Source organism: Lepus europaeus, chromosome 17, assembly GCF_033115175.1.
Source record: "Lepus europaeus isolate LE1 chromosome 17, mLepTim1.pri, whole genome shotgun sequence".
In the NCBI taxonomy this organism is placed as follows: Eukaryota; Metazoa; Chordata; class Mammalia; order Lagomorpha; family Leporidae; genus Lepus; species Lepus europaeus.
The window spans coordinates 58,750,813-58,772,636 of NC_084843.1; the positions used below are offsets into that span (position 1 = coordinate 58,750,813).

A 21,824-nucleotide genomic window follows, 5' to 3' on the forward strand; every position below is an offset into this window, starting at 1 on the left:
GTGGGTACCAGTTTGCGTCCCAGCTGCCCCGCTTCCATTCTAGCTCCCTGGTGGTGTACCTGGGAAAGTAGTGCAGGAGGGCCCAAGTTCTTGGGCCCCTGCCTCCCATGTGGGAGGCCTGGAGGAAGCTCCTGGCTCCTAGCTTTGGACTAGCCCAGCTCCGGCCATTGTAGCCATTAGGAGAATGAACCAGTTGATGGAAGAATCTCTCTGTCTCTTCTCTCTTTGAATTAAATAAGTAAATCTTTTTAAAAAAGAAATAAAGAAAATGGACAATGCTTGCTGGGAGTCTTTCAGTAGCTTAGATGTGATGAAATGCTATTTAGCAGAGGGTCTGGCACGCAGGTAGTGAACCTGAAGGGCCCATTCTGTCCTGTGAATTAAACTCGGGTCATTCTGAGAACTAAACTGATTCCTGAAACACCTGCTGAACTGAGGCTGACTTTGGAGTAGATTAAACTGTGGTTCAGATTGGGTCATGGAACCGCCAGATGTACCAGCGTGGTCAGCGCTCCCTGGCTTTTTCTTGGGTAGTTCGGAGTTAGGATGTTAACAGAGATGACGATCTTTGTTCTAACCTTTGCCTTCATGGAAATAAAGATTGAATGGGTGGTACTGACTGTTTCCGCCTCACTTGTGGGCAAGCAATAGTCAAATGCCTGGAAGAGCATATTTCTTGATATTTTGTGTTGGGGCAAATGCAGCTTCTTGAATATCATTTCCCTTTGACTTCACCCTAGCAGACCTACAGTCATTTTTGCCTAGAAATACCCATGAACTGAGCTGCATAATGTGTTTGATCCCGTTGCAGTTAAGCAATGAAGTATGTTATTTAGGAGGTTGTTAATTCTCTCATTTTATCTAGGTTGGGGGCCGAGGTTGTGAATCAGAGCTAAGTCACTTAGGCAAGACTCTTGGAAATGGGTAAGTTAAATGTTCACAAAGCTTCAGATAAAGAGAGGTGGGGGCGGGGAATTCTGTTAAGGAAGAGCTGCTTGGGCATTTGGCTAAAGAATGTTTATACACAGTGATAAATAGTTTACCCTTTGACCTTTCCCTTTTCAGGGACAAGCAAGCACCATGGTTAAGCAGAGAGACTAAAAGGATAACATTAAGGGAAGCAAACAGGAAACATGTAATCCGTGTGGCCCTGTGTGGTTCTCAGCGAAGTCCTTAACATTGGCTCCAGGAGAATGGGCTGGTCCGTCTCTCCTGCAGTGAGCTGGCCAGGTCCCTCAGCTTTCCTTGTGAACCTCTGGGCCAGTTAAGTTCCAGGTGCACATTTCATAGTGTCGTATCCTCATCTTTTCTAAAACAGCTCTTTTTTCTTTTTCTTCCCTTGCAGTTTTCTAACTGCCTGAAGGTTCTCCTGCGATTACTGTGGTGGATTCAGCTGAACATCAGCCTGGGTTGTGGACTGAGGCTTGGATGCTGGTCTCGGTTTCATCACTACAGACCTGGGTAATTTAATAAGGTGTGTTAGTATGTAGTTGGCTGGGAGTAATAACCAATGACTTGTAGTACTTTGTACATGATGTCCATTGAAGAGTATAAATCTGTAAAATGGAACCAGGTCTTTTGAAAATGACTTAGATGTATCACAAATATACAAAACTATTGTCACACACTATCAAAATCTCTTATGGCTCAGACCTGGGAGTCTATAAAGATGGTGCCATTGTTTTATGTGTGTCCTGCTCCAAACCTGTTAGGAGATAATGAAAGGTGTGGTTTGCTAAGAGGTAAGCAAATGAGTCATGCTAAGATTTCCCTCCTTTTTCAAAGCTTTAAAATACATAGACCTGCATTAAGCATTTAACCTAGTAATTAAGATATCTGAATCCTTTGGTGGGCATTGAGGCACAGCAAGTTAAGCCAAAGCTTGGGACCTCTCCATTCTTATTAGAGTGCATGGAATGAAGTCCCACCTCCCCTGTGAATCCAACTTCCTGGTAATGTGCCTGGGAGGTAGCAGATGATGGCTCAAGTGCTTGGGTTCCTGCCACCCATGTTCTTGGCTCCTGGCTTTGGCCTGGCCTAGCCCTGGGTTTTGCAGGCACTTAGGAGTGAACCAATGGATGGAAGATTTCAGTCTGTCTCTGTCTCTCTGTCCCTCTGCCTTTCAAAAAAATTAAAAAATAAAAAAATACTTGCATCCCACATCGGAGTACCTGGGTTCATTTCCTGCCTGTGGCTTCTGATTCCAGCTTCCTGCCAGTGCAGACCCTGAAAGGCAGCAGTGATGGCTCAAGTCATCGGGTTCCTGCCACACATGGGAGACCCAGATGGGATTTGGCTCCTGGCTCTGATGTTGCCCAGTCCTGGCTGTTACAGGCGTTTAGGGAATGAACCAGTAGATGGGAGTGTAGTGTCTCTCTCTTTTTCTGACCTGCAAAAAAGGCAGAGAAAGAATATATATACACACACCCTAGCTGTTATAGGCATTTGGGGAATAAACCAGCCCCTGGATGGGAGCACGTGTGCACTTGCTCTCTCTCTTTCTGTGACCCTCAAGAGAGGGAAAGAACATGTACTCCTATACCTCAAACAGAGAGGGTGATGTTTACGTTTCTGAATTATCACTATTCTCTAAGTGTCTGTCATTTAAGACAGTGGAGTAGGGCCGGTGTTGTGGTGAAGTGGGTTAAACCGCCATCTGCAACACTTGCATCTCATATGGGCACTGATTTGAGTCCCGGCTGTTCAGCTTCCAGTCCAGCTCCCTGCTAATGCAACTGGAAAAGCAGCAGAAGATGGCCCAAGTCCCTGGGCCGCTACTACGCAAGTGGGAGACCTGGAAGAAGCTCCTGGCTCCTGGCCCAGCTCCAGTCATTGCAGCCATTTGGAGAGTGAACCAACAGGTGGAAGATCTCTGTCTCTCCTCTCTGTAACTCTGCCTTTCAAATAAATAAATCTTTTAAAAAAAAAAAAAAAGTGGATCTGATAATCTTTATGGACAAAATGATGGTAAGGAAAAAAAGCTTTTGAGATGGGTTCAGGCTTTAAAGAAAGTCTACAGATTATTTGGATTTTCTCAGGTTTCTGATGTCCTTTATCTGCTCCAGTTGCTGTCCAGGACACCACATCACATGTAGTTGTCTTGTCTCCTTAGGCTCCTTTTGACTATGAGTTTCTCAGCTTTCCATGCTTTTGGTGACCTTGAGAGCTTTGAAGAGTGCTGGTCATATATTCTGTAGACTGCCTCAATTGGGACTTGTCAAATGTTTTTCCTATGATTAGATGAGGTTTTTGTTTTGTTTTTTTTTTTTTTAGATGTATTTATTTGAAAAGCAGGGTGACAGAGACAAAGAATAAGATCTTCAACCTGCTCATTCAATCCCCAAATGCCCACAGAAGCCAGAGCTGAGCCAGGCTGAAGCCAGAAGCCAGGAACTCCATCCAGGTCACCCATGTGGGTGGCAGGGACCCAAGAAGACTTGAGCCATCATGCACTGCCTTCCCAGGCCCATTAGCCAGAAGCTGGATTGGAAGGGGAATAGGTGGGGCTCCAACTGCCACTCATGTGGGATTAGGAGGTCCCAAGTGGTGGCCTAACCTGCATCACAACACCCAGCCCTTTTGGGGAGGAAGAACACAGAGGTAAAGTGCCATTCTATCATACTATGTCAAGAATGTGTACTGTCAGTGTGACTTAACACTGCCGGTCTGACCTTGATCTGCCTTGGAGTGGTTTATCCGGTTTCTCCACTGTGGACTCTCTTGGAAGGAAGCCACAGTGTGAGTTATGTTCTGCCTCTGTGAGCATGGAGAATCTTTGTGAATGATTAGAGGTTCTCAAGGGAGATTTGTCTTGCCTGTCTGTACGTATTTATTGAGTTATTTGTATATATCTGTGTAGGTAATGGGAAATGTAATTTATACTTTGGATTGTATTCCAGTAATCTTTATCTCTTGCTCGAATTGTTCTGGCTTCGGTTATTGGGAACTTTTCACTTGGTTCCTGTGTCCCTTTGACATATTCCTGTCATTTTGACATTTTGGTTTTTTGATCATTTCCTTGCTTTCATAGAGGTAAAGAAAGAGCTACCTTCACCCTCTGAAGATTTGTTGGAATTAACTGACAGATAGATTAATAGGAGAAATGGTAAACAAATTTAACCTAATGTGCTTGGCTGGATAGCAATCACAGTTGTGTGGTTATTGTGTAACCTGGTGAGGTCCAAATGCTTATGAATTCTTCAGAGGGAGAGGGAAGTGGGGAATGTGCCCATTTTGAGGGGCAGTAAATGATTATAGTGAGTGCCTGGGCCCAGTGCTTAGACCATAGTTTATAGATGATTCTATGGAATTGAGTGGGCCTAGGAAACAGGCAATCACTTGTGATAGAATCTGTCTGGGGTTGGTTACATCCTTTAATCTTGTGCAGATACAAGTTTGTTTCCTGAAGCTCAGGGACAAGACCAAAGATGGTGGTTTTCTTCTTTGGTGGTCCATCCTTTAGGCAGATGCGAGAATGTCAGAACAAGTATCTTCCTCCATCTGCTGCTATCTGAGGGCCTTTTATTTAAAATCATCAGCATACCAGGGCACCATATTTTGGTGGAATTCACTTTCTGGCACTATAAGGTGCTCTGGAGTTACTTTGTATGAATGTAGTTCCTTCAAAAACTTTTTTTCCCGGAATGATACTAGAAACCAAGTTCTGAGCACTGAGTATGCTTGTTGCTGCTGGGCATCCTGCTTCTGGTGCCTCCCAGCAGACACAGCAAGGAAATACATATGTGTATACCAACCTGTGGGCATTCTCATGTCTGAGAGTGCTTGTGCAAGCATGGGTATGTGTCCTTCTATTTATTAAGCTAGACATGAGTTTTTACTGATGTGTGCAAGTCTAATCTAGTGATGTGGATCATGCTGGCCTTCTCTCTTGTCTGAAACCAACAATGAGCAATCTTGTATCCACCATCCCATTTACTTAATTGTTTAATTCTAGTATGCATTGTTAAATTGTTAAGCCATGCATTTGGGAGAAAACTTTATCATCTTTATCATCCAGAGTACAGTACCACATAGAGTTACTTCCTTTTTGCTGTCATTCTCACCAATTCCCCTCCTTTCCAAAATCACTTAGATCTGCAACTTTGTGTTCCGTCCCCTTCGGTGAGACTATCTTAGCCATTTGTGATACGGTCAGATTCTTTGGTCACAGTCTGCATTGCATACCCGACTATACATGTGATTTGTTTTAAAATTCGCAGGCATTGAACTTCAGTCTCTGTGCGATGTGGTTCTGTGGGCTTTAGCAAGTGTGTCACATAGGTACCATTTCAGTCTTGTACAGAGCAGTTGCACTGCCTTGAAAATGCCCCATGCTTCACTTTTCTGTCTCCAAATCCCTGGCAGCCATCGGTCTCTTGACTGTCTCTATTGTTTTGCTTTTTCCCCATCTGTAGGGATGGCCACACACCTTTCCTTGCTGATCTCATTAATTTTTCATTCTCATCATGACCACTGAGGTAGCCATGAACTCTTTACACATATGAAGTTGAACCTGTGTCTCCAGTGAAGGCAGAGCCAGAGTGGGAACCCTCGGCCTGTGCACCTTTCACTGTGCTGCCTGGGGCTTTGGTCCACTTCTCCAGCTTAGATCCTGTTTCCCCTGTGCTTTGCCTCCTGTTCATGAGAGCCTGTGCTGCACGTGGTTGAGTGTGGACTCTGGAGCCAGACCACCTGCATTCAGATCACTGTCTGCCATGTATCAGCCAGGCCCGGGACGTGTATTCCTTCATCTGTAAGATGGGGAGAATGATAGTTACTGGGGGAATTATTAGAGATCACCTAGTAAACACCATGTAAATGTTTGCCTGAAATAGGCAATTTTTAAAAATTTATTCATTTTTTAAAATGTATTTGAGAGGGGCCAGAATTGTGGTGCAGTGGGTTAATCTGCCACCTTTGACACTGGCATTTCATATGAGTGCTTGTTTGAATCCCAGCTGCTCCACTTCCCAATCCAGAGCCCTGCTGATGCACTTGGGAAAGCAGCACAAGATGGCTTAGGTCTGTGCCACCCACATGGGAGACCTGGATGGAATTCCAGGCTCCTGGCTTCAACCTGGGCCAGCCTTGGCCATTGTGGCCATTTGGGAAGTAAACCAGCAGATGAAAGTCTCTTTCTGTCTCCCTGTATCTCTGTAGCTCTGCCTTTCAAATAAATAAATTAATAAATTAAAAAAAAATTTTATCTGAGAGAGAGAGAACTCTCCCGCTGGTTCACTGCTGAAATACCCCAAATGGCCAAGGCTGGGTCAGACCAAAGCCAGGACCTAGGAACTCATTCCAAGTCTCCCATGTAGGTGGCATAATCCCAATTACTTGGCACAGTCCCATGACCACTGCCTCCTCGTGTCTGCACTAGCGGGACATTGGAGCGAAGAGCCAGTATTGAACCCACGTACTCCAGCGTGGAACACAGGCATCCTAACTGGCACCTTAACCACAGATGCTCACCCCAGCTCACTCCAACAGGCAACTATTGTTGGACTACTACTTCTATGCTCAGTACTTTTTAAGGAAAGCAAATGTTTATTGTCTTTGACCATGTTGGTTAAGGTGGCGTTCTGTGGAAACAGAGATGTGTACAGAGTTTCATTTTTTATGTGGAAGATCTGGGCCAAATGGGCAGTACACTTGAACTGTCACTTGTCAGTGTCAGCCCTCAAATGGGTATTTGTAAGCAAAATCCCAGTGCTAATTATGGCTGACACCCAGAGATTCTTGAATAGGCACACAGAACTTCCAGTAAAGTGAAGAATTCCAAGAGTTGGATTGTAGTAATCAGAAAAGAATGGTAAAATAATATAGTTATTTTTGTCATGAGTGCAGTGCTGGAACTGAGATAGATGACTCCAGATGCACGTGATCTTTATAATCAGTAAACTCTGGGTTTAGTCAGTGAGACTCAGACCTGGAATGTAGATGCTAATGTACTGAGATTAAAAATGGAATGATGTCACAGGTAAAAACCCTCTGGTGTCGTTTTCCTGTGTAACTGTCCAAAGGCTGTGCCTGTCTGACTCACACAAGCCACCATGTCATTGCAGAGCCCGCTGGTAATGCCTTTGTGTCCATTTGTCCACTGGCCATTGTAACCACTTCGTCTTGTGTTGAGTAAGTCAGTGCCAGTTGATGCCATGCTGCACTGCAGTGGTCGCGTGCATGTTACATGGGGGGATTAAGACAAGGAACATTATCTCAGGTGGGTCAGGACCTGCCCTGGGACACTGTCCTTAGCCAGAGCAAGGGAGGGTGTAGCAGGCCTGTTTCAGAACACCTCCAATTCCAGCTGGTTTGGGCACCTGAAGGGTAACTTTTGTTTGCTAAAGGAGCTAAAGTCATTGTCTGAGGGGCAGTAGAATTGAAAATGTTGGGTTGAGGTTTCTCAGTATGGGAGATGGGTTTGTGTCTGGAGTGATTTTCACCAAGTAGCCCCTGCACTGCAGGCTAAGCTAGGGCTGGGCAGGCAGCGTGACCTGGGGAGTCAGTGGCTTCTGTGAGGCAGCTTGGGAAGGACCTTTTCCAGGCAGCCATCCCATGATTGTTTTGATTGATGGGATTATGCAGTAGAAAGGCAGAGCAGTGGGGGATGCTAAGGTGACCAGAATTTTTTTTCTAGGAGTCTCTTGTCTTGAAAAGCAGGTGACATGTAGGAGCAAGAAACCCCAGACATCTGGAGAGTTGCTCGTTTTCGGGAACATTTGATTTGTAATTGGGTTTCTTCAGTTGTGTTTTTCCTTCACTGGAAATACCCTACTGAAGCGATTGTCTCTTTATTTAGCTTTCCAGATAGTTGGTTGAAATTCTTATATTAAGTGTTTTTTAATTTTTTTAATTTTTTTTTTTTATTTTTGACAGGCAGAGTGGACAGTGAGAGAGAAACAGAGAGAAAGGTCTTCCTTTACCGTTGGTTCACCCTCCAATGGCCGCCGCAGCTGGTGCATTGTGGCCGGCGCACCGCGCTGATCCGAAGCCAGGAGCCAGGTGCTTCTCCTGGTCTTCCATGGGGTGCAGGGCCCAAGCACTTGGGCCATCCTCCACTGCACTCCCTGGCCATAGCAGAGAGCTGGCCTGGAAGAGGGGCAACCGGGACAGAATCCGGCGCCCCGACCAGGACTAGAACCCGGTGTGCCGGCGCCGCAAGGCAGAGGATTAGCCTGTTGAGCAGCGGCACCGGCCCTGAAATTCTTAACAATAACCCAAACAAGTATCGTGTGGAGAAAGAATAATTTGAGAGCCAATGTTATGTGCTGGTTAAGAGCTGGGCCTTGGATTCAAGGTCCAGGATTGATTCCTGGCCGTACCGTTTACAAGCTTTGTGATTTTGAGTAGGACACTACTTAACCTTTCTGGCCTCGGTTTTCTCATCTATAAAATGGGAGTAGTAACTGTCCTGTCTGTGTTAGCTGCTATTAGCACTGTTGTTCCTGAATCTGTTGGCCACCCAGTGACTGTGGTTGCAAGGTTGATTGTCCCTGCCCTGACCCTTTGTGGGCCCTCCTCATATCAAGTCTGAGCAGTGAGGTGAGTGAGTGAACCGAACGTCTCAGCGGCAGGAGAGGTTTCCCACCTGTAACTTAAAGCTTCTCTCTCTAGCAGCAGCTTCCCAGCGAATCCCGGGGACCTCACTTCCTCCTCATGCATATTTTCTTTCTTGGCATCACTACCTGGGAAATAAAGGTCTTCTGTCTTAACGTTGTGAGTAGATAAACCTTTATTGATGGTTTCCCATTGACCAGGGTCTGTTAGCTAAGAGACCTGATGTGCCACAAACAGGGCAATGTGTGGGCTTCACGATGAAGACAGAGCTGCGGGGAAGCAGAGACTCAAAACGGTGTCTCTGGCTTGAGGAGAAAAAGGACTAACGAGAAAACCCTGGGACTGGAAATTTGCAGAGCAGCTCAGCCAGTTGAAAGTTGGCTTTGTTCAGTGCCCAACTTCTCAGATTTTCCTCGGCTGAGTGGGCTTGGTGGAGCACTGGCTTGAGAGTTGCTTAGCAACGAGATCGTGTGGCCCCCCGGTTCTTGAACAGGCCAGCAATCCGCCAGTGCCTCCCCCTCCAGCAGCCCTCTGCTACTACCGAAGCCTCTATTAACAATCAAGTGTGTGCGGGGGAGGGGCCAGAGCGAGGGGCGAGGTTTAATCATTGAACCAAGCAGGCTGTAAGTATTTAGTCTGCAGCACCCAGCTCCCCAGGAAGTCTGCCAGCCCGGGCTGTGAGTGTGCGGGCTGTGAGTGTGCGGTTCACGGGGACCTGGGAGTAAGCTCTGCTGGGAAATCTCTGCCTGTCTCGGGAGAAGCCAGCGTTGGGGAAGATGTTTGCGGTGCATTTGATGGCGTTTTACTTCACCAAGCTGAAGGAGGACCAGATCAAGAAGGTAAGGACTTGGTGCCGCAGGATGCCTGGGCCACTCCTTCCTGGCGGGCTGACTCACTTCTGCCTGCAGCAGGCAGGATTTCAGAGAGTTTGCTAGAAAAGGTGCTGGGAGCCCTTCGTTTAAAAAAAAAACCTCACAGAAGAGAAAGTGGAAATAAACCGCCCACCCCCTGCCCCACGGATGACTCCTGATCCCTGAGTTCCACTGGAAACTTCCTGCAGAGTATCGGATGCAGAAGGTGACGAGGAGAAAGTGTTTGGAGAACCTGAAGAGGCTTGTGTTTGATATAAGGGGAAGGCCCATACGAGAGAAGAGAGTCCTTTTTTAGTTCTTTGTTTATAAAATTATTTTATTTGGAAGGCAGAGAAACATAGAGAAACAGAACAGAAAGGTCTCATCTGCAGGTCCACTTGGCAAATGCTCACAAAAGCCAGGGCTGTGCCGGACCAGAGCTAGGAGCCAGGAACTCCATCCAGGTCTGCCAAGTACTTGAACCATCAGACCTGCTGCCTCTCACGGTGCACGTTAGCAGGGAGCTGGAATCAGAAAGAGCTGAGACTCGAACCCAGACACTTGGATACGGGATGGGAACACCCCAAAGGGCATCTTACTGCTGTGCCAAACACCTTCCCCAGGAGGGTCATTTCTAGAGACATTTTAAGAACTTTTGAAGTAGATCTGATTATATATTTGCGTAAGAATGGACACCAAGATTGGTGTGAGTTTTAATGTACAATAATTGAACTATTTATTGGCATGTGCTGTTTGCCAAGGGCATGCTGTTAGTGGTGTGTACAATTTGTCATTTTACCTGATGAACTTGTCTACAGAATTCCCCCCAGGGTGAGCTGGCTAGAGGTAGCTAAGGTTCAGCTAGATTCTCTTGAGGCAGTGCCAGTGAGCACAGCCTGCCTCTCTGGCCACATGTAGCGTCTCTCAATTTACAGATCACCGAAGTCCTCCTAGCAGGTAGACGGAGCAAAGGTCACCCAGGTGCTTAAGGTGGGACAAGGATTAAACCTGGGCTGGATGGCTGCTCCTCCAGCCTTCTTCCACAATGCCTTCCTGCTTTCTCCATGAGAGAGGAGGAAGCTCCACTCCTCACAGCCCTCCTGGGCTGGGTGGGATAAACCCCAGTAAATTCTGTGCATCACAGTTGGGGCTAGAGGTTACGGTGAATTCACAAGTATTATTAACAGGGCGGACATTGTGGTGCGGTGGGTTAAGCAGCAGACTGAGACAGACACATCCCCTATCAGTGCTGGTTCAAGCCCTAGCTTCTCAGCTTCTGACCCAGCTTTCTGCTGATGCACCTGGGAAGGTAGAAGATGGTGGCCCAAGAACTTGAGTCCTTGCCACCCGTGAGAGAGACTCAGAGTTCTGGCTCCTGGCTTCAGCTTGGCCCAGCCCAGGCTGTTGGGGCCATGTGGGGAATTGAACCAGCGATGGCAGATTCACCTCCATCCATCTCTTTCTCTCTTCCTGTCTCTGCTTTTCAAATACATAAATAAATCCTAAAAAAACAAAACAACAACAACAACAAAAAAAAAACACTATAAACCAATCAGGTTTAACCTCTCTGAGTTTTTGCTTACCAGTAAATTTAAGTAGGGAGGTGAGGAATGTTCCGAAGCCCTCCGTGAGCATTTGGCTTGCTGTTACTTCCTGCTCAGGAAAGAAGCGGCTCTCTTGCCCCCAGGAAGCAGCTCTGGAGCCCTGAGACCTTGGGCCTGCTGTGGCAGTGAGCCTTCCGTTCTGCCCGAGGATGAAGTGGGACGTGTTTGCTCACCAACCCAGGTGCGGGCTCAGGGGGCCCCTGCACTGATGTATTGCAGCCTTTGTCCATGCCTGGACTTGACCTTCCCTATCCTGCAGGAGGCAAGAAAGCCAGGAGCACTTTGTGGCTGCCCTAAGCAAGTGACCGGGGGTGATGTGGGGTAGTGGTGGCCAGGCTGAGTTGGGCTGCGCAGGACACACCTCCACATGGTGGTGACACACCTGGTCAGAAGGCACTGCGTGTTCTCCCCTGTGGTCAGCTAGCCAGGTCTGTCTCAGTTGCCTTGCTTCCTGTTTCAGAACTGTCCAGATCCTGGGCCATACTTGCCTGGGAGGGCTCCTGTTTTGACCCTGGAACAATTTTTTTTTTTTTTTTTTTTTTTGACAGAGTGGATAGTGAGAGAGAGAGACAGAGAGAAAGGTCTTCCTTTTTGCCGTTGGTTCACCCTCCAATGGCTGCCGCGGCCAGCGCATCTCGCTGATCTGAAGCCAGGAGCCAGGTGCTTCTCCTGGTCTCCCATGTGGGTGCAGGGCCCAAGGATTTGGGCCATCCTCCACTGCCTTCCCGGGCCACAGCAGAGAGCTGGCCTGGAAGAGGGGCAACCGGGACAGAATCCGGCGCCCCAACCGGGACTAGAACCCGGTGTGCCGGCGCCGCAAGGCAGAGGATTAGCCTATTAAGCCACGGCGCCGGCTGGAACAATTTTTTTAAAAGTCTCCCCAAACCCACCTTAAAACAGAAAACAGGAGAGAAAGAACAGAGAAACCATGCTGGCAGCTTCTTTTCCAATTCAATATATTGATATTATTTGACCTGTTGATGGCCCTGGCTGGATCTGGTCACTGACCTGAGATTGGTCATCTGTAAGAGCAGGGCGGTGAGGCTTCCAACATGTATTTTTTTACAGTCTAGCAAGTCAACATTACGAAAAGGTGGAAATGTCCCCTTTCCTTGCACCCCCTGTCACGTTTGCTTTGTGGAAGCTCACGTAGTCTCTCATCTCCACGTACATTGTCGCAGTTACCCTGATGGCGAGCTGGACACAAGCTCCGAGTCTTGCTTCCTTTGTTATTACTGGGTTGCTTACCAACATTTCTCAGCAATTCTCACTGTGACATCTGCCTAGTATTTCATCAAACGGATGTACCATCATTTATTCCACCTTTTCCTTCTTATCTGACCTTGGGATACTTTTAAAAATTCTTATATGTTGCCATGGTAGACATTGGTCTGTATTTGTTCTCTATATTTGGGGTTATTTCCCGAGTTCCAGAAATGAGACCACTGGGTCAAGGAGTGTAAGCTTTTTATGACTCTTGTTTTGTGGTCTGAGACCTTCGGACCCTATGGCCCCTTGCAACTCCTGCATTTGTAACCCAGCAGCCAGACTGGACATTTTTATCTTTACTCTTCTAAGTCAAATAAGCGACTCGACGGCTCTCTTGTCTGGAAGCTGTCAGCCGCTGCAGTGTGCGAGTCTTCTGCGACATGAGCCCCCTCCCCTAGGGCCTGGGGTGTGTGTCCCTGGTGACACGTGCCCCAGATCACCTGTTTGCATTTAAAGGGCAGCTTTCTTGTCTCAGTGTAACATTTCCTCCTTTCCTTGCAGCTATCAGACAAGATGCTGTGGGAGATACAAAGAGTAAACCATAAACTGCCCGAATTGTCCTTTCTGTCCTAACTTTAACTTACTGAGCAACCCAAAGAGCTGACCCCGCTCAGCTGCAGCTGCAAACCATCCCAACGGGCCCTGGCACACGGGGGAGGACAGGAGGTAGCCGCCTGGGGAAGCTCTTTGTCTTCTAGGCTGAGCAGAAATGACTGGTGGGATCAGGGGCGCTGTCTAAGGGGTTTTGGGAAGATAAAGGATGAAGTTCAGTTCCCACGTAGAGCAGCCCACCCTTCCCCAACCCCAATTACTGCGGTCACGTCCCTCCCGTCCAGTTTTCACCATTGTGTGTGGCTGCGCCAACCAATTAGTCATGATGAGCCCGGGCTGAGCAGGAAGCCCTTAATAAAGCCTGACCTGGTTATGTCCCCGTCTTCCCAGCTACGCGGAAAGCGCAATTGTCCTTTGTTGTCAGCGGCGCTCTCCTGGGTTCTGGCCATGAGGCCATTTTGCTGTCATGGTCTCTGCATGGGCCCTGGACTGAGCTGGATTTTCTTGTCCCCTGAGGCCTGGCTGATGCTGGGCACCCGTCCTTGGACAGAGATGACATGAGCCCTGTGGTTTTCATGTCATTTGGCTGTCTGACTTGTGGATCCCACATGGAGCTTTGAGCCAAAACTGGGCTTTGGGGGCGTGGAGTGTAGGGGCTGCTTCCCAGTCCCACTTCTGCTCCGTTGGTGCTGCGCAGTGGCTCTGAGCCCCATGTTCCTCATCTCTCAGCCAGGGACGGTGACCTTGGCCTTACATAGCTGGAGCCTGGATGAGTTGACGCACGTGAGAGCACTTTGCAGATGGCAGCCTTAGGAAAGGAGTGCACTTCCTCCAGGAATGTGCCTGGGGTCGAGCTTCCTGTGACCTAGAAGAACAGAGAGGGTGCTAAGTGTACAAAACAGGGCTGGCAGTACAGAGCTCCTGCATCCTGCCCCTCCCGCTCCCTTCCACAGTCCATCCCATCCCAGTGAGCCCTGCCTGGGGAGGCAGAAGACCCCCACCAATCAGTGAGCATGAGCTTGGGGGAGGGAGCTCTTGACGTGACGTGACGTGCCGCCTTCAGCTAGACTGAGCACAGACTATGTGATTTTATAACTTCCCCCATGTGGAACGGCGGTCCTTTGCCCCACTTTTGGGTGACTTGAATCACATCCACTCGTTTTCTCCTTTAAGATTTGTACTTCACTGCAATGGAACAACCTCAGTTTAGCCAAAATGGAAATTTAAAAGGACTAGATCTTAGAGATTACAGCTGGAAATGGAGTTTAGCTCTGAGCTTCCCAGCCGCCAGTAAATGAGAGGAAACAGCTTGGCTTTATCTGCTGTCGTCACTGGACAGAAGAAAGCTTCCGTGTTTAGGAACTGAGGATTCAAGCAGGAGCCAGTCTCTTGTGGTGGACAGGCAAGGGGAAAAACAGTGACGGCCTGGCACTGGGAGTCCCGGAACCTGGACACTTCTTAGCTTGGTCCCTCTGTTGCCCCATCAGAAACATGGGAGAACCACATTCCCCTGGGAGTTCACTGTTTGAGGAAGAAGTCCACACCTTTCTCAGCTCCCCATTCCATTCTGGTCTCCCACGCACGCCGTGGGCCCACCGCAGAGTCGGGAATGCGGCTTCATGGCCGGCCTGAAGGGTTACAGCCTTGACTGGAGGGCAAGCTCCCCCACAGCCAGCCCTGGCCACTCCGGTGTCTGTTCCAGGTGGACAGGTTCCTGTATCACATGCGGCTCTCTGACGAGACCCTATTGGACATCATGGCGCGGTTCCAGGTTGAGATGGAAAAGGGCCTGGCAAAGGACACCAACCCCACAGCCTCGGTGAAGATGCTGCCCACCTTTGTCAGGGCCATTCCGGATGGCTCAGGTGAGTGGGGCTGGGGACTGCCAGGGACCCCGACCCCTGCTCCTCTTGGCCTGCTCCGGTATGCCCCGGCTTACCTAGGCCTCTCTCATCCCCCCTCCCTCTGCCTCTGTCCTACAGGACACCTTTTGTCCCACAGCCCAGAGTGCCTTGATCCCTCCCTGTCTTGGCCTCCTGCGCCTTCCCCTGGTGAGCACTAGCTTAGACTCTCAAGTCCAGCACAGAGATCGTCCCCATCCTGGGCCAAGTGCCTGTCAGGGCCTTCGTCATCCTGCTGTGGGTAAGAGCCTCCTCCTTGAGGCCAGGATCTTGTTCCCCGCAGTGTTCCCAGCTTCTAGCAGCATAGCCCCTGATGCACACGAGACCCTGGCATGTTTGTTGAAGGGACCGTAAATGGCATTTCTCAGGTGTCTGGGTCCCATAGTATTCATAGCAAGTAATGGAGGGTGGTGTGATGCCACTGAAAAATACTAAATGAGATCTGCTTCTAGCTCAGCTCTGTCACTCCTCAGTGGCATTTGGCAAGTGTTTAACCTCAGTTTCTCCATCTGCAAAACGGGAGAGTTGGGCTGCATGTTCATTTCCTGTCGCAGCTACATCATCTCACCATAAAGGTGGTGAGTGAAAACAACGCTGATTTATTCTGTGACGGTTCTGGAAGGCAGAACTCTGAAATGGGTGTCAGTGGGCTCCGGTCAAGGTGTTGGCAAGGTTTCTTTCCTTCTGGAAGCTCAAGGGAGATTGTGTTTCCTTGACTTTTCTCCTAGAGGTCACCTAGCTTCCCTAGCTCATGCTTCTTCCTGTCTTTAAATCTCTTGACTCTGACCCTCTGCCTCCCTCTTCCGTCTCTAAAGCCCCTGCGATTGCAGGAGGCCCACTTGGGTAAGCCAGAATAATCTCCCAACATCAAGGTCGGCTGATGAGTGGTTTTGATTCCAACTGCATCCCTAGGACTGGGATGTGGACATGCCCAGCGGGGGGACAAGGGGGCGGGGAGGTGCGTTACTTTGCCTCCTGCAGCCTAGAGCTCTTTAGAGGGGATCTATGAGGTCCCACCCGACTCTTCCATACTTAGCCTGTCAGAAGCTCTAAGGAGAAGAACTGATAACGTCTATTGTCATGTTTTGCTTGGGACTCCCTGTGTCACATAGTACCCGTGGAACCCTGTGAGTAGCTGTCAGTAGGACAGGTGACAGCAAGAGCCTTCCCCAGTGCTCAAAACAGGCTTCTGCAGTAGCCTCAAGCTCTGTGGGAGCAGGGACTAAAGCTTGGGGAGCTCTTGGGTGGGGGTGAGGGAGCCTTCCATTAGATTAGCTGGGTTCTAGGCCCCTCTGGGGTAATGCAGGGGTCAAAGGAGCTTGGCTCTGCTGGTCAAGAGGCCTCTGGGACACTTGATAGGAATTTCTTGCTTCCTTGCAGGCAGATGGATGCTAGGGGTGGGCCGTGAACCCCCCCACCATGAAGGAACAGAAGCAGCTCTGCTTTGAATTCACAGCCCTGTCACTGACGCTGCTTGATGAGAGTGCTAAGGGCACTCTGGTCCTTACCAGTGCATCTAGGGCCATTCAGAGGAAGCACTGAGTCATGGGGTGTGTAGGGACCGTAGGGAATGCCAGGGCTAAGTCCTCCTGGCTTCCGGAGCTGCGGCCTCTCCTCGGGATGCAGACAAGGTGTGTCCCAGAACCAGGAAAAGTGGCCTTGGATAATCTGAAGGCTGTGGGGAGGAGGTGCCTTCCTGGCCCTACAGCCAGATAAGTTTAGAAGTGAAACTGGCTTGAGGCCAGCACTGTTGCATAGTGGGTAAAGTCACTGCCTGCAGTGCCGGCATCCCATATGGGCACCAGTTCGAGTCCCGGCTGCTCCACTTCCAATCCAGCTCTCTGCTGTTGCCTGGGAAAGCACTAGAGGTTGACCCACATCCTTGGGCCCCTGCCCCCATGTGGGAGACCTGGAGGGAGCTCTTGGCTCCTGGCTCCTGGCTTCAGATCGGCTCAGCTGTGGCTGTTGCCGGCATTTGGGGAGTGACCCAGCAGATGGAAGACTTTTCTGTCTGTGTTTCTCCCTCTCTCTGTGGCTGCCTCTCAAATAAATAAACCTTTTTTTTTTTTTTCTTTTTTTCAAAAAAGAAGTAATTGGCCAAGGTCTTTAAAATTTTTGTATTTAATTTATTTGAGAGTCTGTTTGTCTATCTGTCAAGAGACTTTCCCATTTGCTGGAGCATTCCCCAGATATCTGCAATGGCTAAGGCTGACGCTGGCAGCTAGGAATTCAATCCAGGTCTCCTACATGGGGAGCAGGAACGCAGTCACTTGTGACATCACCACCACCTCCCAGCGTCTGCACTGGCAGGAGTCAGGAGCCCTGACTGGGACTTGTACCCAGGTACTGGGGTGCAGGACACAGATGACTTCAGTGCTAAACACTAGCTCCCAACTGACCAGGTTTTAGAAAACCCGTCTTGCTCAGGCCAGGAGATGCCTCTCAGGACCTCTCTTCACAGGAGTCTCACCTGTGATTGAGTGGTGGTGTGGTCTCTGGGTCAGGTGCCCTTGGTGAACCCCAGGACTGCTGTGCTCCCATTGTCATTAGTAAGAGGGAGTGGCCAGCGTGTCCCACCAACTGTCAGGCTATTAGTGAAGGGGACAAGGGAATCCCCCTGACAAAGTTGGAGACCTTAAACTACTGAATTAAAGTGGCCAGAGGCAGATTAATAGGAGAAAGGGCATACAAATTTATTAACATGGGAGCCATGCAATATATGAAACTTGAGGCAGGCACTCAACCTAGTGGTAGGATGCTGGTTAAGATGCCTGCATCCCACGCCAGAGTGCCTGGGCTTGACTGCCGACTCCAGCTTGCTGCTAATGCAGACCCTGGCAGGCAGTAGTGATGGTGCAAGTGATTGAGTTTCTGTCACCCACATGGGAGACCTGGATTTTGCTCCTGGCTCCAGCTTCGGCCTGGCCCAGTCCTAGCTATTGTGAATCAGAAGATGGGAGCTTTCTCCCTCTCCCTCTTCCTCTCCCTCCCTCCCTCCCTCCCTCCCTCCCTCTCTCCCTCTCTCCCTCCTTCTCACTCTCTCCCTCTCTCCCTCCTTCCCTCCCTCTCTCCCTCCCTTTCTCCTTCCTTCTCCCTCCCTCTCTCCCTCCCTCCCTCTCTCCCTCCTTCTCACTCTCTCCCTCCTTCCCTCCCTCTCTCCCTCCTTCTCACTCTCTCCCTCTCTCCCTCCTTCCCTCCCTCTCTCCCTCCCTTTCTCCTTCCTTCTCCCTCCCTCTCTCCCTCCCTCCCTCTCTCCCTCCTTCTCACTCTCTCCCTCTCTCCCTCCCTCCCTCCCTCCCTCTCTCCTTCCTTCTCCCTCTCTCCTTCTCTCCCTCCTTCCCTCCCTCTCTCCCTCCCTCCCTCCCTCCTTCTCACTCTCTCCCTCCCTCCCTCCCTCTCTCCTTCCCTCCCTTCCTCTCTCCTTCCTTCTCCCTCTCTCCCTCCCTCCTCCCTCTCTCCTTCCTTCTCCCTCTCTCCCTCCTTCTCCCTCCCTCCTTCTCCCTCTCTCCCTCCTTCTCCCTCCTTCTCCCTCCCTCCTTCTCACCCTCCCTCCCTTTCTCTCTCCCCTCCCTCCCTCCTCTCTCCCTCCCTCTACCCCATCTCCCTCTTCCTTTCCCTCCCTCCCTCCCTCCTTCCTGAATCCCCACTCCTACTCTCTCTCAAATACATACATACAAAGAAGTATGAAGCTCAAAGAAGAGCCAGATGATTGAGGCTGAGAGAGCTTCCGCAGGGAGAACGGACAGTGACCTGGGACAGCGTTCCCCTGGGCTCTCGGATGCTGTTCGACTTTCAGTCTCCTCTGTGATAGGAACTCAGTATTCCTTGGTCAAGGGAGTTTCAGCAGCAGAGTTGAAGGCCTTGTGTTCTCATTAGTGATCAGTCATCAGGTAGAGAAGGGAGCTTCAGAGGAAGCCCCTCCCCTCCTTGACTGCTCGCGGCTGCTCTTGGTTTAAGTCCAGAATGGCATGATCTGGGGCATTGTTTCTGATCCCAGCGTTGGGATCTGGTGAGGTTGTGTGCATGGAGTGCAATGAGATCTCTGAAGTGTGAACCTGCTTCTCTGTCGCTCTTGTGAGCTCGTGGTCAGTTCACGATCCTCAAAACCAGACAACTGGGATCCTCCTAACCGCTTGTGCATTCTGTTAGAGTTGTCTGCAGTTTCTGGAGAGACCCTTTAAAAATTTTTTTTTCTTTATGTAAAAGAGAGAGAGGGACAGATCTTTGATCTACTGGTTAACTTTCCAAATGGCCCTAACAGCCAGGGCTGTGACAGGCTGAAGCCAGGAGCCTGGAACTCCATCCATGGGTGGCAGGGACCAAGCCTCTGGGCCATCTGCTTTCCCAGGCACAGTAGTAGGGAGCCAGATGGGAAGTGGAGGATGGTGGCATCCCAGGCACAGCTTAACTTGCTGTGCCACAACAGCGGACCCTGGAGGAATCCTCTGCACCTGCCCGTTTTGGTTTCTCCTCCCTTCACCAGAACCTACCTGAGAGGACACATCCCCTGTGAGCCTCAGTGCCCTCCCAGCCTTTTAGGCAGTGGACTGTTCTTTGGGGTCAGGAGCCCAAGAGCCTCATAAGAGTTTTGTTATCATTTGTGCTTTCTCTACCTGTCATGGAAGGCCAGGGTGTGGGAAACACTTACCGCGTGATCACGGAATTAGGATTCTTTGGCCCCACCTTAGCTGGCTCTTTCTTTGACCTGGCCACCTGCTAATAAGCAGGCCATTTCCACTGGGTGGGCCCAGCACTCTGATGGTGGGAAGCGAGGGCAGAAGCACTCAAATGAGAGACAGGCATCAGAGGCAGCCTCCAGGTAGCCAAGTGGCACGTTCGGCCTGAGGTCAGCTGACGAGCCCAGGGCTCTGCAGTAGGGTGGGGATTTCTGACTTGCTAGAGCGTAAGATTTAGATTCACCCCAGGCACACGGTCCCCCAGGCCTCTGCCTGCGCAGACCTGGCTGCCCTGGAGTCCAGATGTCCAGCTGCTGTGAGCCTTGGAGAGACACTTCATGTTGTCCCAAGTCATGGGGCACCGTGTGCAGGGCATGGATTTAGGGGATGGGGAAGGAGCAGAGCACAAGGCCTGGAAGTGGCTTGGGAGGAGGAGGCCGGACGTTCCAGACAGGGCATGAAGGCTGGATGCCCCGCGGCAGTGGGTTCTTGAAGAAGACTCCAGAGCTTGGGAGACTGTTTCCTTAATCATGTCTATAAAGACCCTGAAGGCCTCACCACCCCCTCTCCCTCATCCTCTGCCTGGGCAGGGCCTTCCTCCCCCAGGGTCCGGTCAGCTCTTTCTTTGGGCTCCCCACCATCAGAGTGCTCGGCCCACCCAGTGGAAATGGCCTGCTGAGTGGCTGGATTTCTGATAGACCTGCAGGAAGCACACAATTCTTTGTCTTTGCCTTGCTGGTGCCCGGCTGACGTTTGCATGTGGAGGCTGTGGCCTGCTCTGCTTCTGACACATCGCAGCGAGGTCTGGGCATCTGCTTTGGCTGGGAGCATAGGAGATGCTACAAAAAGCTGTGTAGGCTCAGCCCCCGAGTCCCTCACTGAACGCTGAGTGGCTCCGTCAGGCTCCTTTCAGGGCTGGTCTGAGAGAGAAGATTCATCAGCTTCTCCACCAGTTCCAGGTGTCTGCTCAAAAACCAAAGCTGGGGCTGGCTGGCCGGCTGAGTCATGAGGATCGCACACCCTTGCTACTCTCTCTGTGGTCCATAGACCATCAGCAGCAGGTGCAAGCTTGTTTGGAAATGCAGATTCCCAGGCCCCACCTCCCTTGGATCGCAGCCTGTGTGGTAACAAAAATCCAGAGGCTTGCTTCTACCTCTTTTATTGTGAGGAGCAGAGAGACCCTCTGGAGCAGGGTCAAGAGAGGGTTTGCTGTACCAGGACTCGGGCCAGGGAGGGGCACATGCCGGATCTGGTGAGACTCTGAGGGCAGGAGATGCGGTGTGTATAGGGCGTGGGAAGCAGCTTCAGGAGTGTCGTCGCCCCCCCGCCCCCGCTGCGCCACCGCTGCCACGGTTTAGCCTGCTTGTGGCTGGCATGGATGCCAGCTCACCTCTGGGACTGGGCTGCTGCTTCTCAGTTGGTACCACCTGCTGGCCACTTCCCTGTTTTGTTTCACGTTTTGCAAGGAGTGACTCTGGCTGCTTGGTCCCTGAGATCTAAGCAGCTGTGGCCAGGGTTTCATGGGACCAAACAGGCCTCTCGAAGAGCCAGGATTGTGACTTGGAGTCTCATGCTGTTCGGCCCTGGGGCGTGAGCTGGGAAGCATGCCTGGTCCCTGCAGCCATTCTCAGGGTCAGCGAATTCTGTACAAAGCTGCGTGGCTCAAGGGTGTGCACTCCTGGGTTTCTGTCCCGTGTGTGTGGCTGGCAGTGAAGGCGCTGGTGGATTGTGAGCAGAAGTCTTCATGTTGGCTGCCTCCCCTGCACATGACCTGGCCACTTATCAACAGCGTCTGCCTTGGGCTGCGCTGGGTTGGGTTCCATTCTCTGCTTTTGGCACCTCAAGGGCCATCCTTCGGCCCCTGTCTCTCTCACCTCCTGATTTTCCCTCTGCCCATCAGATTGAGGCTTGGGTGAGGCTGGTTTCTCTTCCCTGACCGCCTCCGTCTTCTCCTTCATGCCCTTGTCTGAGTCTCGGCATAGTTGGGGCCCCAGCCCTCTGTATTCTGTGCTAGAATAGGCACCAGCCTCACGGCCCTTCTCCAAAAGAACAAGCTCCTTCCTGACACCGTGGCCTAGTGTGACAGGCTCATCCTGTGAGGCAGACAGGCTAGGATCCACCCCAGCTCTTCCTCTTGTTATTTTTCGTTAGTTTGTTTTTTTCTATTTCATTGAGAGAGAAAAACAGAGTGAGCTCCCATCTGTTTTTCATTCCTCAAATGCCCACAATGGCTGGTGCTGGGCTGGGGTCAAAATCAAAAGTGGAGAACTCAGAACAGGTGTCCCATGTGGGTGGCAGAGACCCAACCACTTGAACCATCATCTGCTGCCTCCCGGTTGTGTATTGGTAGGAAGCTGGAGTCGGGGACAGGAGCACTGGGACTCAAACCCAGCTACTCTGACATGGGATGTGAGT

General features: G+C 50.4%; 1 protein-coding gene across 2 annotated transcripts in view; it reads left to right on the forward strand.

Moving 5' to 3' along the window:
* The first annotated feature begins 9,248 nt into the window (after positions 1-9,248).
* Positions 9,249-21,824, forward strand: part of HKDC1 (hexokinase domain containing 1) — a 46,554-nt gene continuing 33,978 nt past the window's right edge. For both annotated transcript variants that reach the window (XM_062214144.1, XM_062214145.1), the window contains exons 1-2: positions 9,249-9,395; positions 14,535-14,697. In XM_062214144.1, the coding sequence (XP_062070128.1) occupies positions 9,333-9,395; positions 14,535-14,697 (226 nt within the window). In that variant the 5' untranslated portion in view covers positions 9,249-9,332. The remainder of the gene's footprint in view (positions 9,396-14,534; positions 14,698-21,824) is intronic.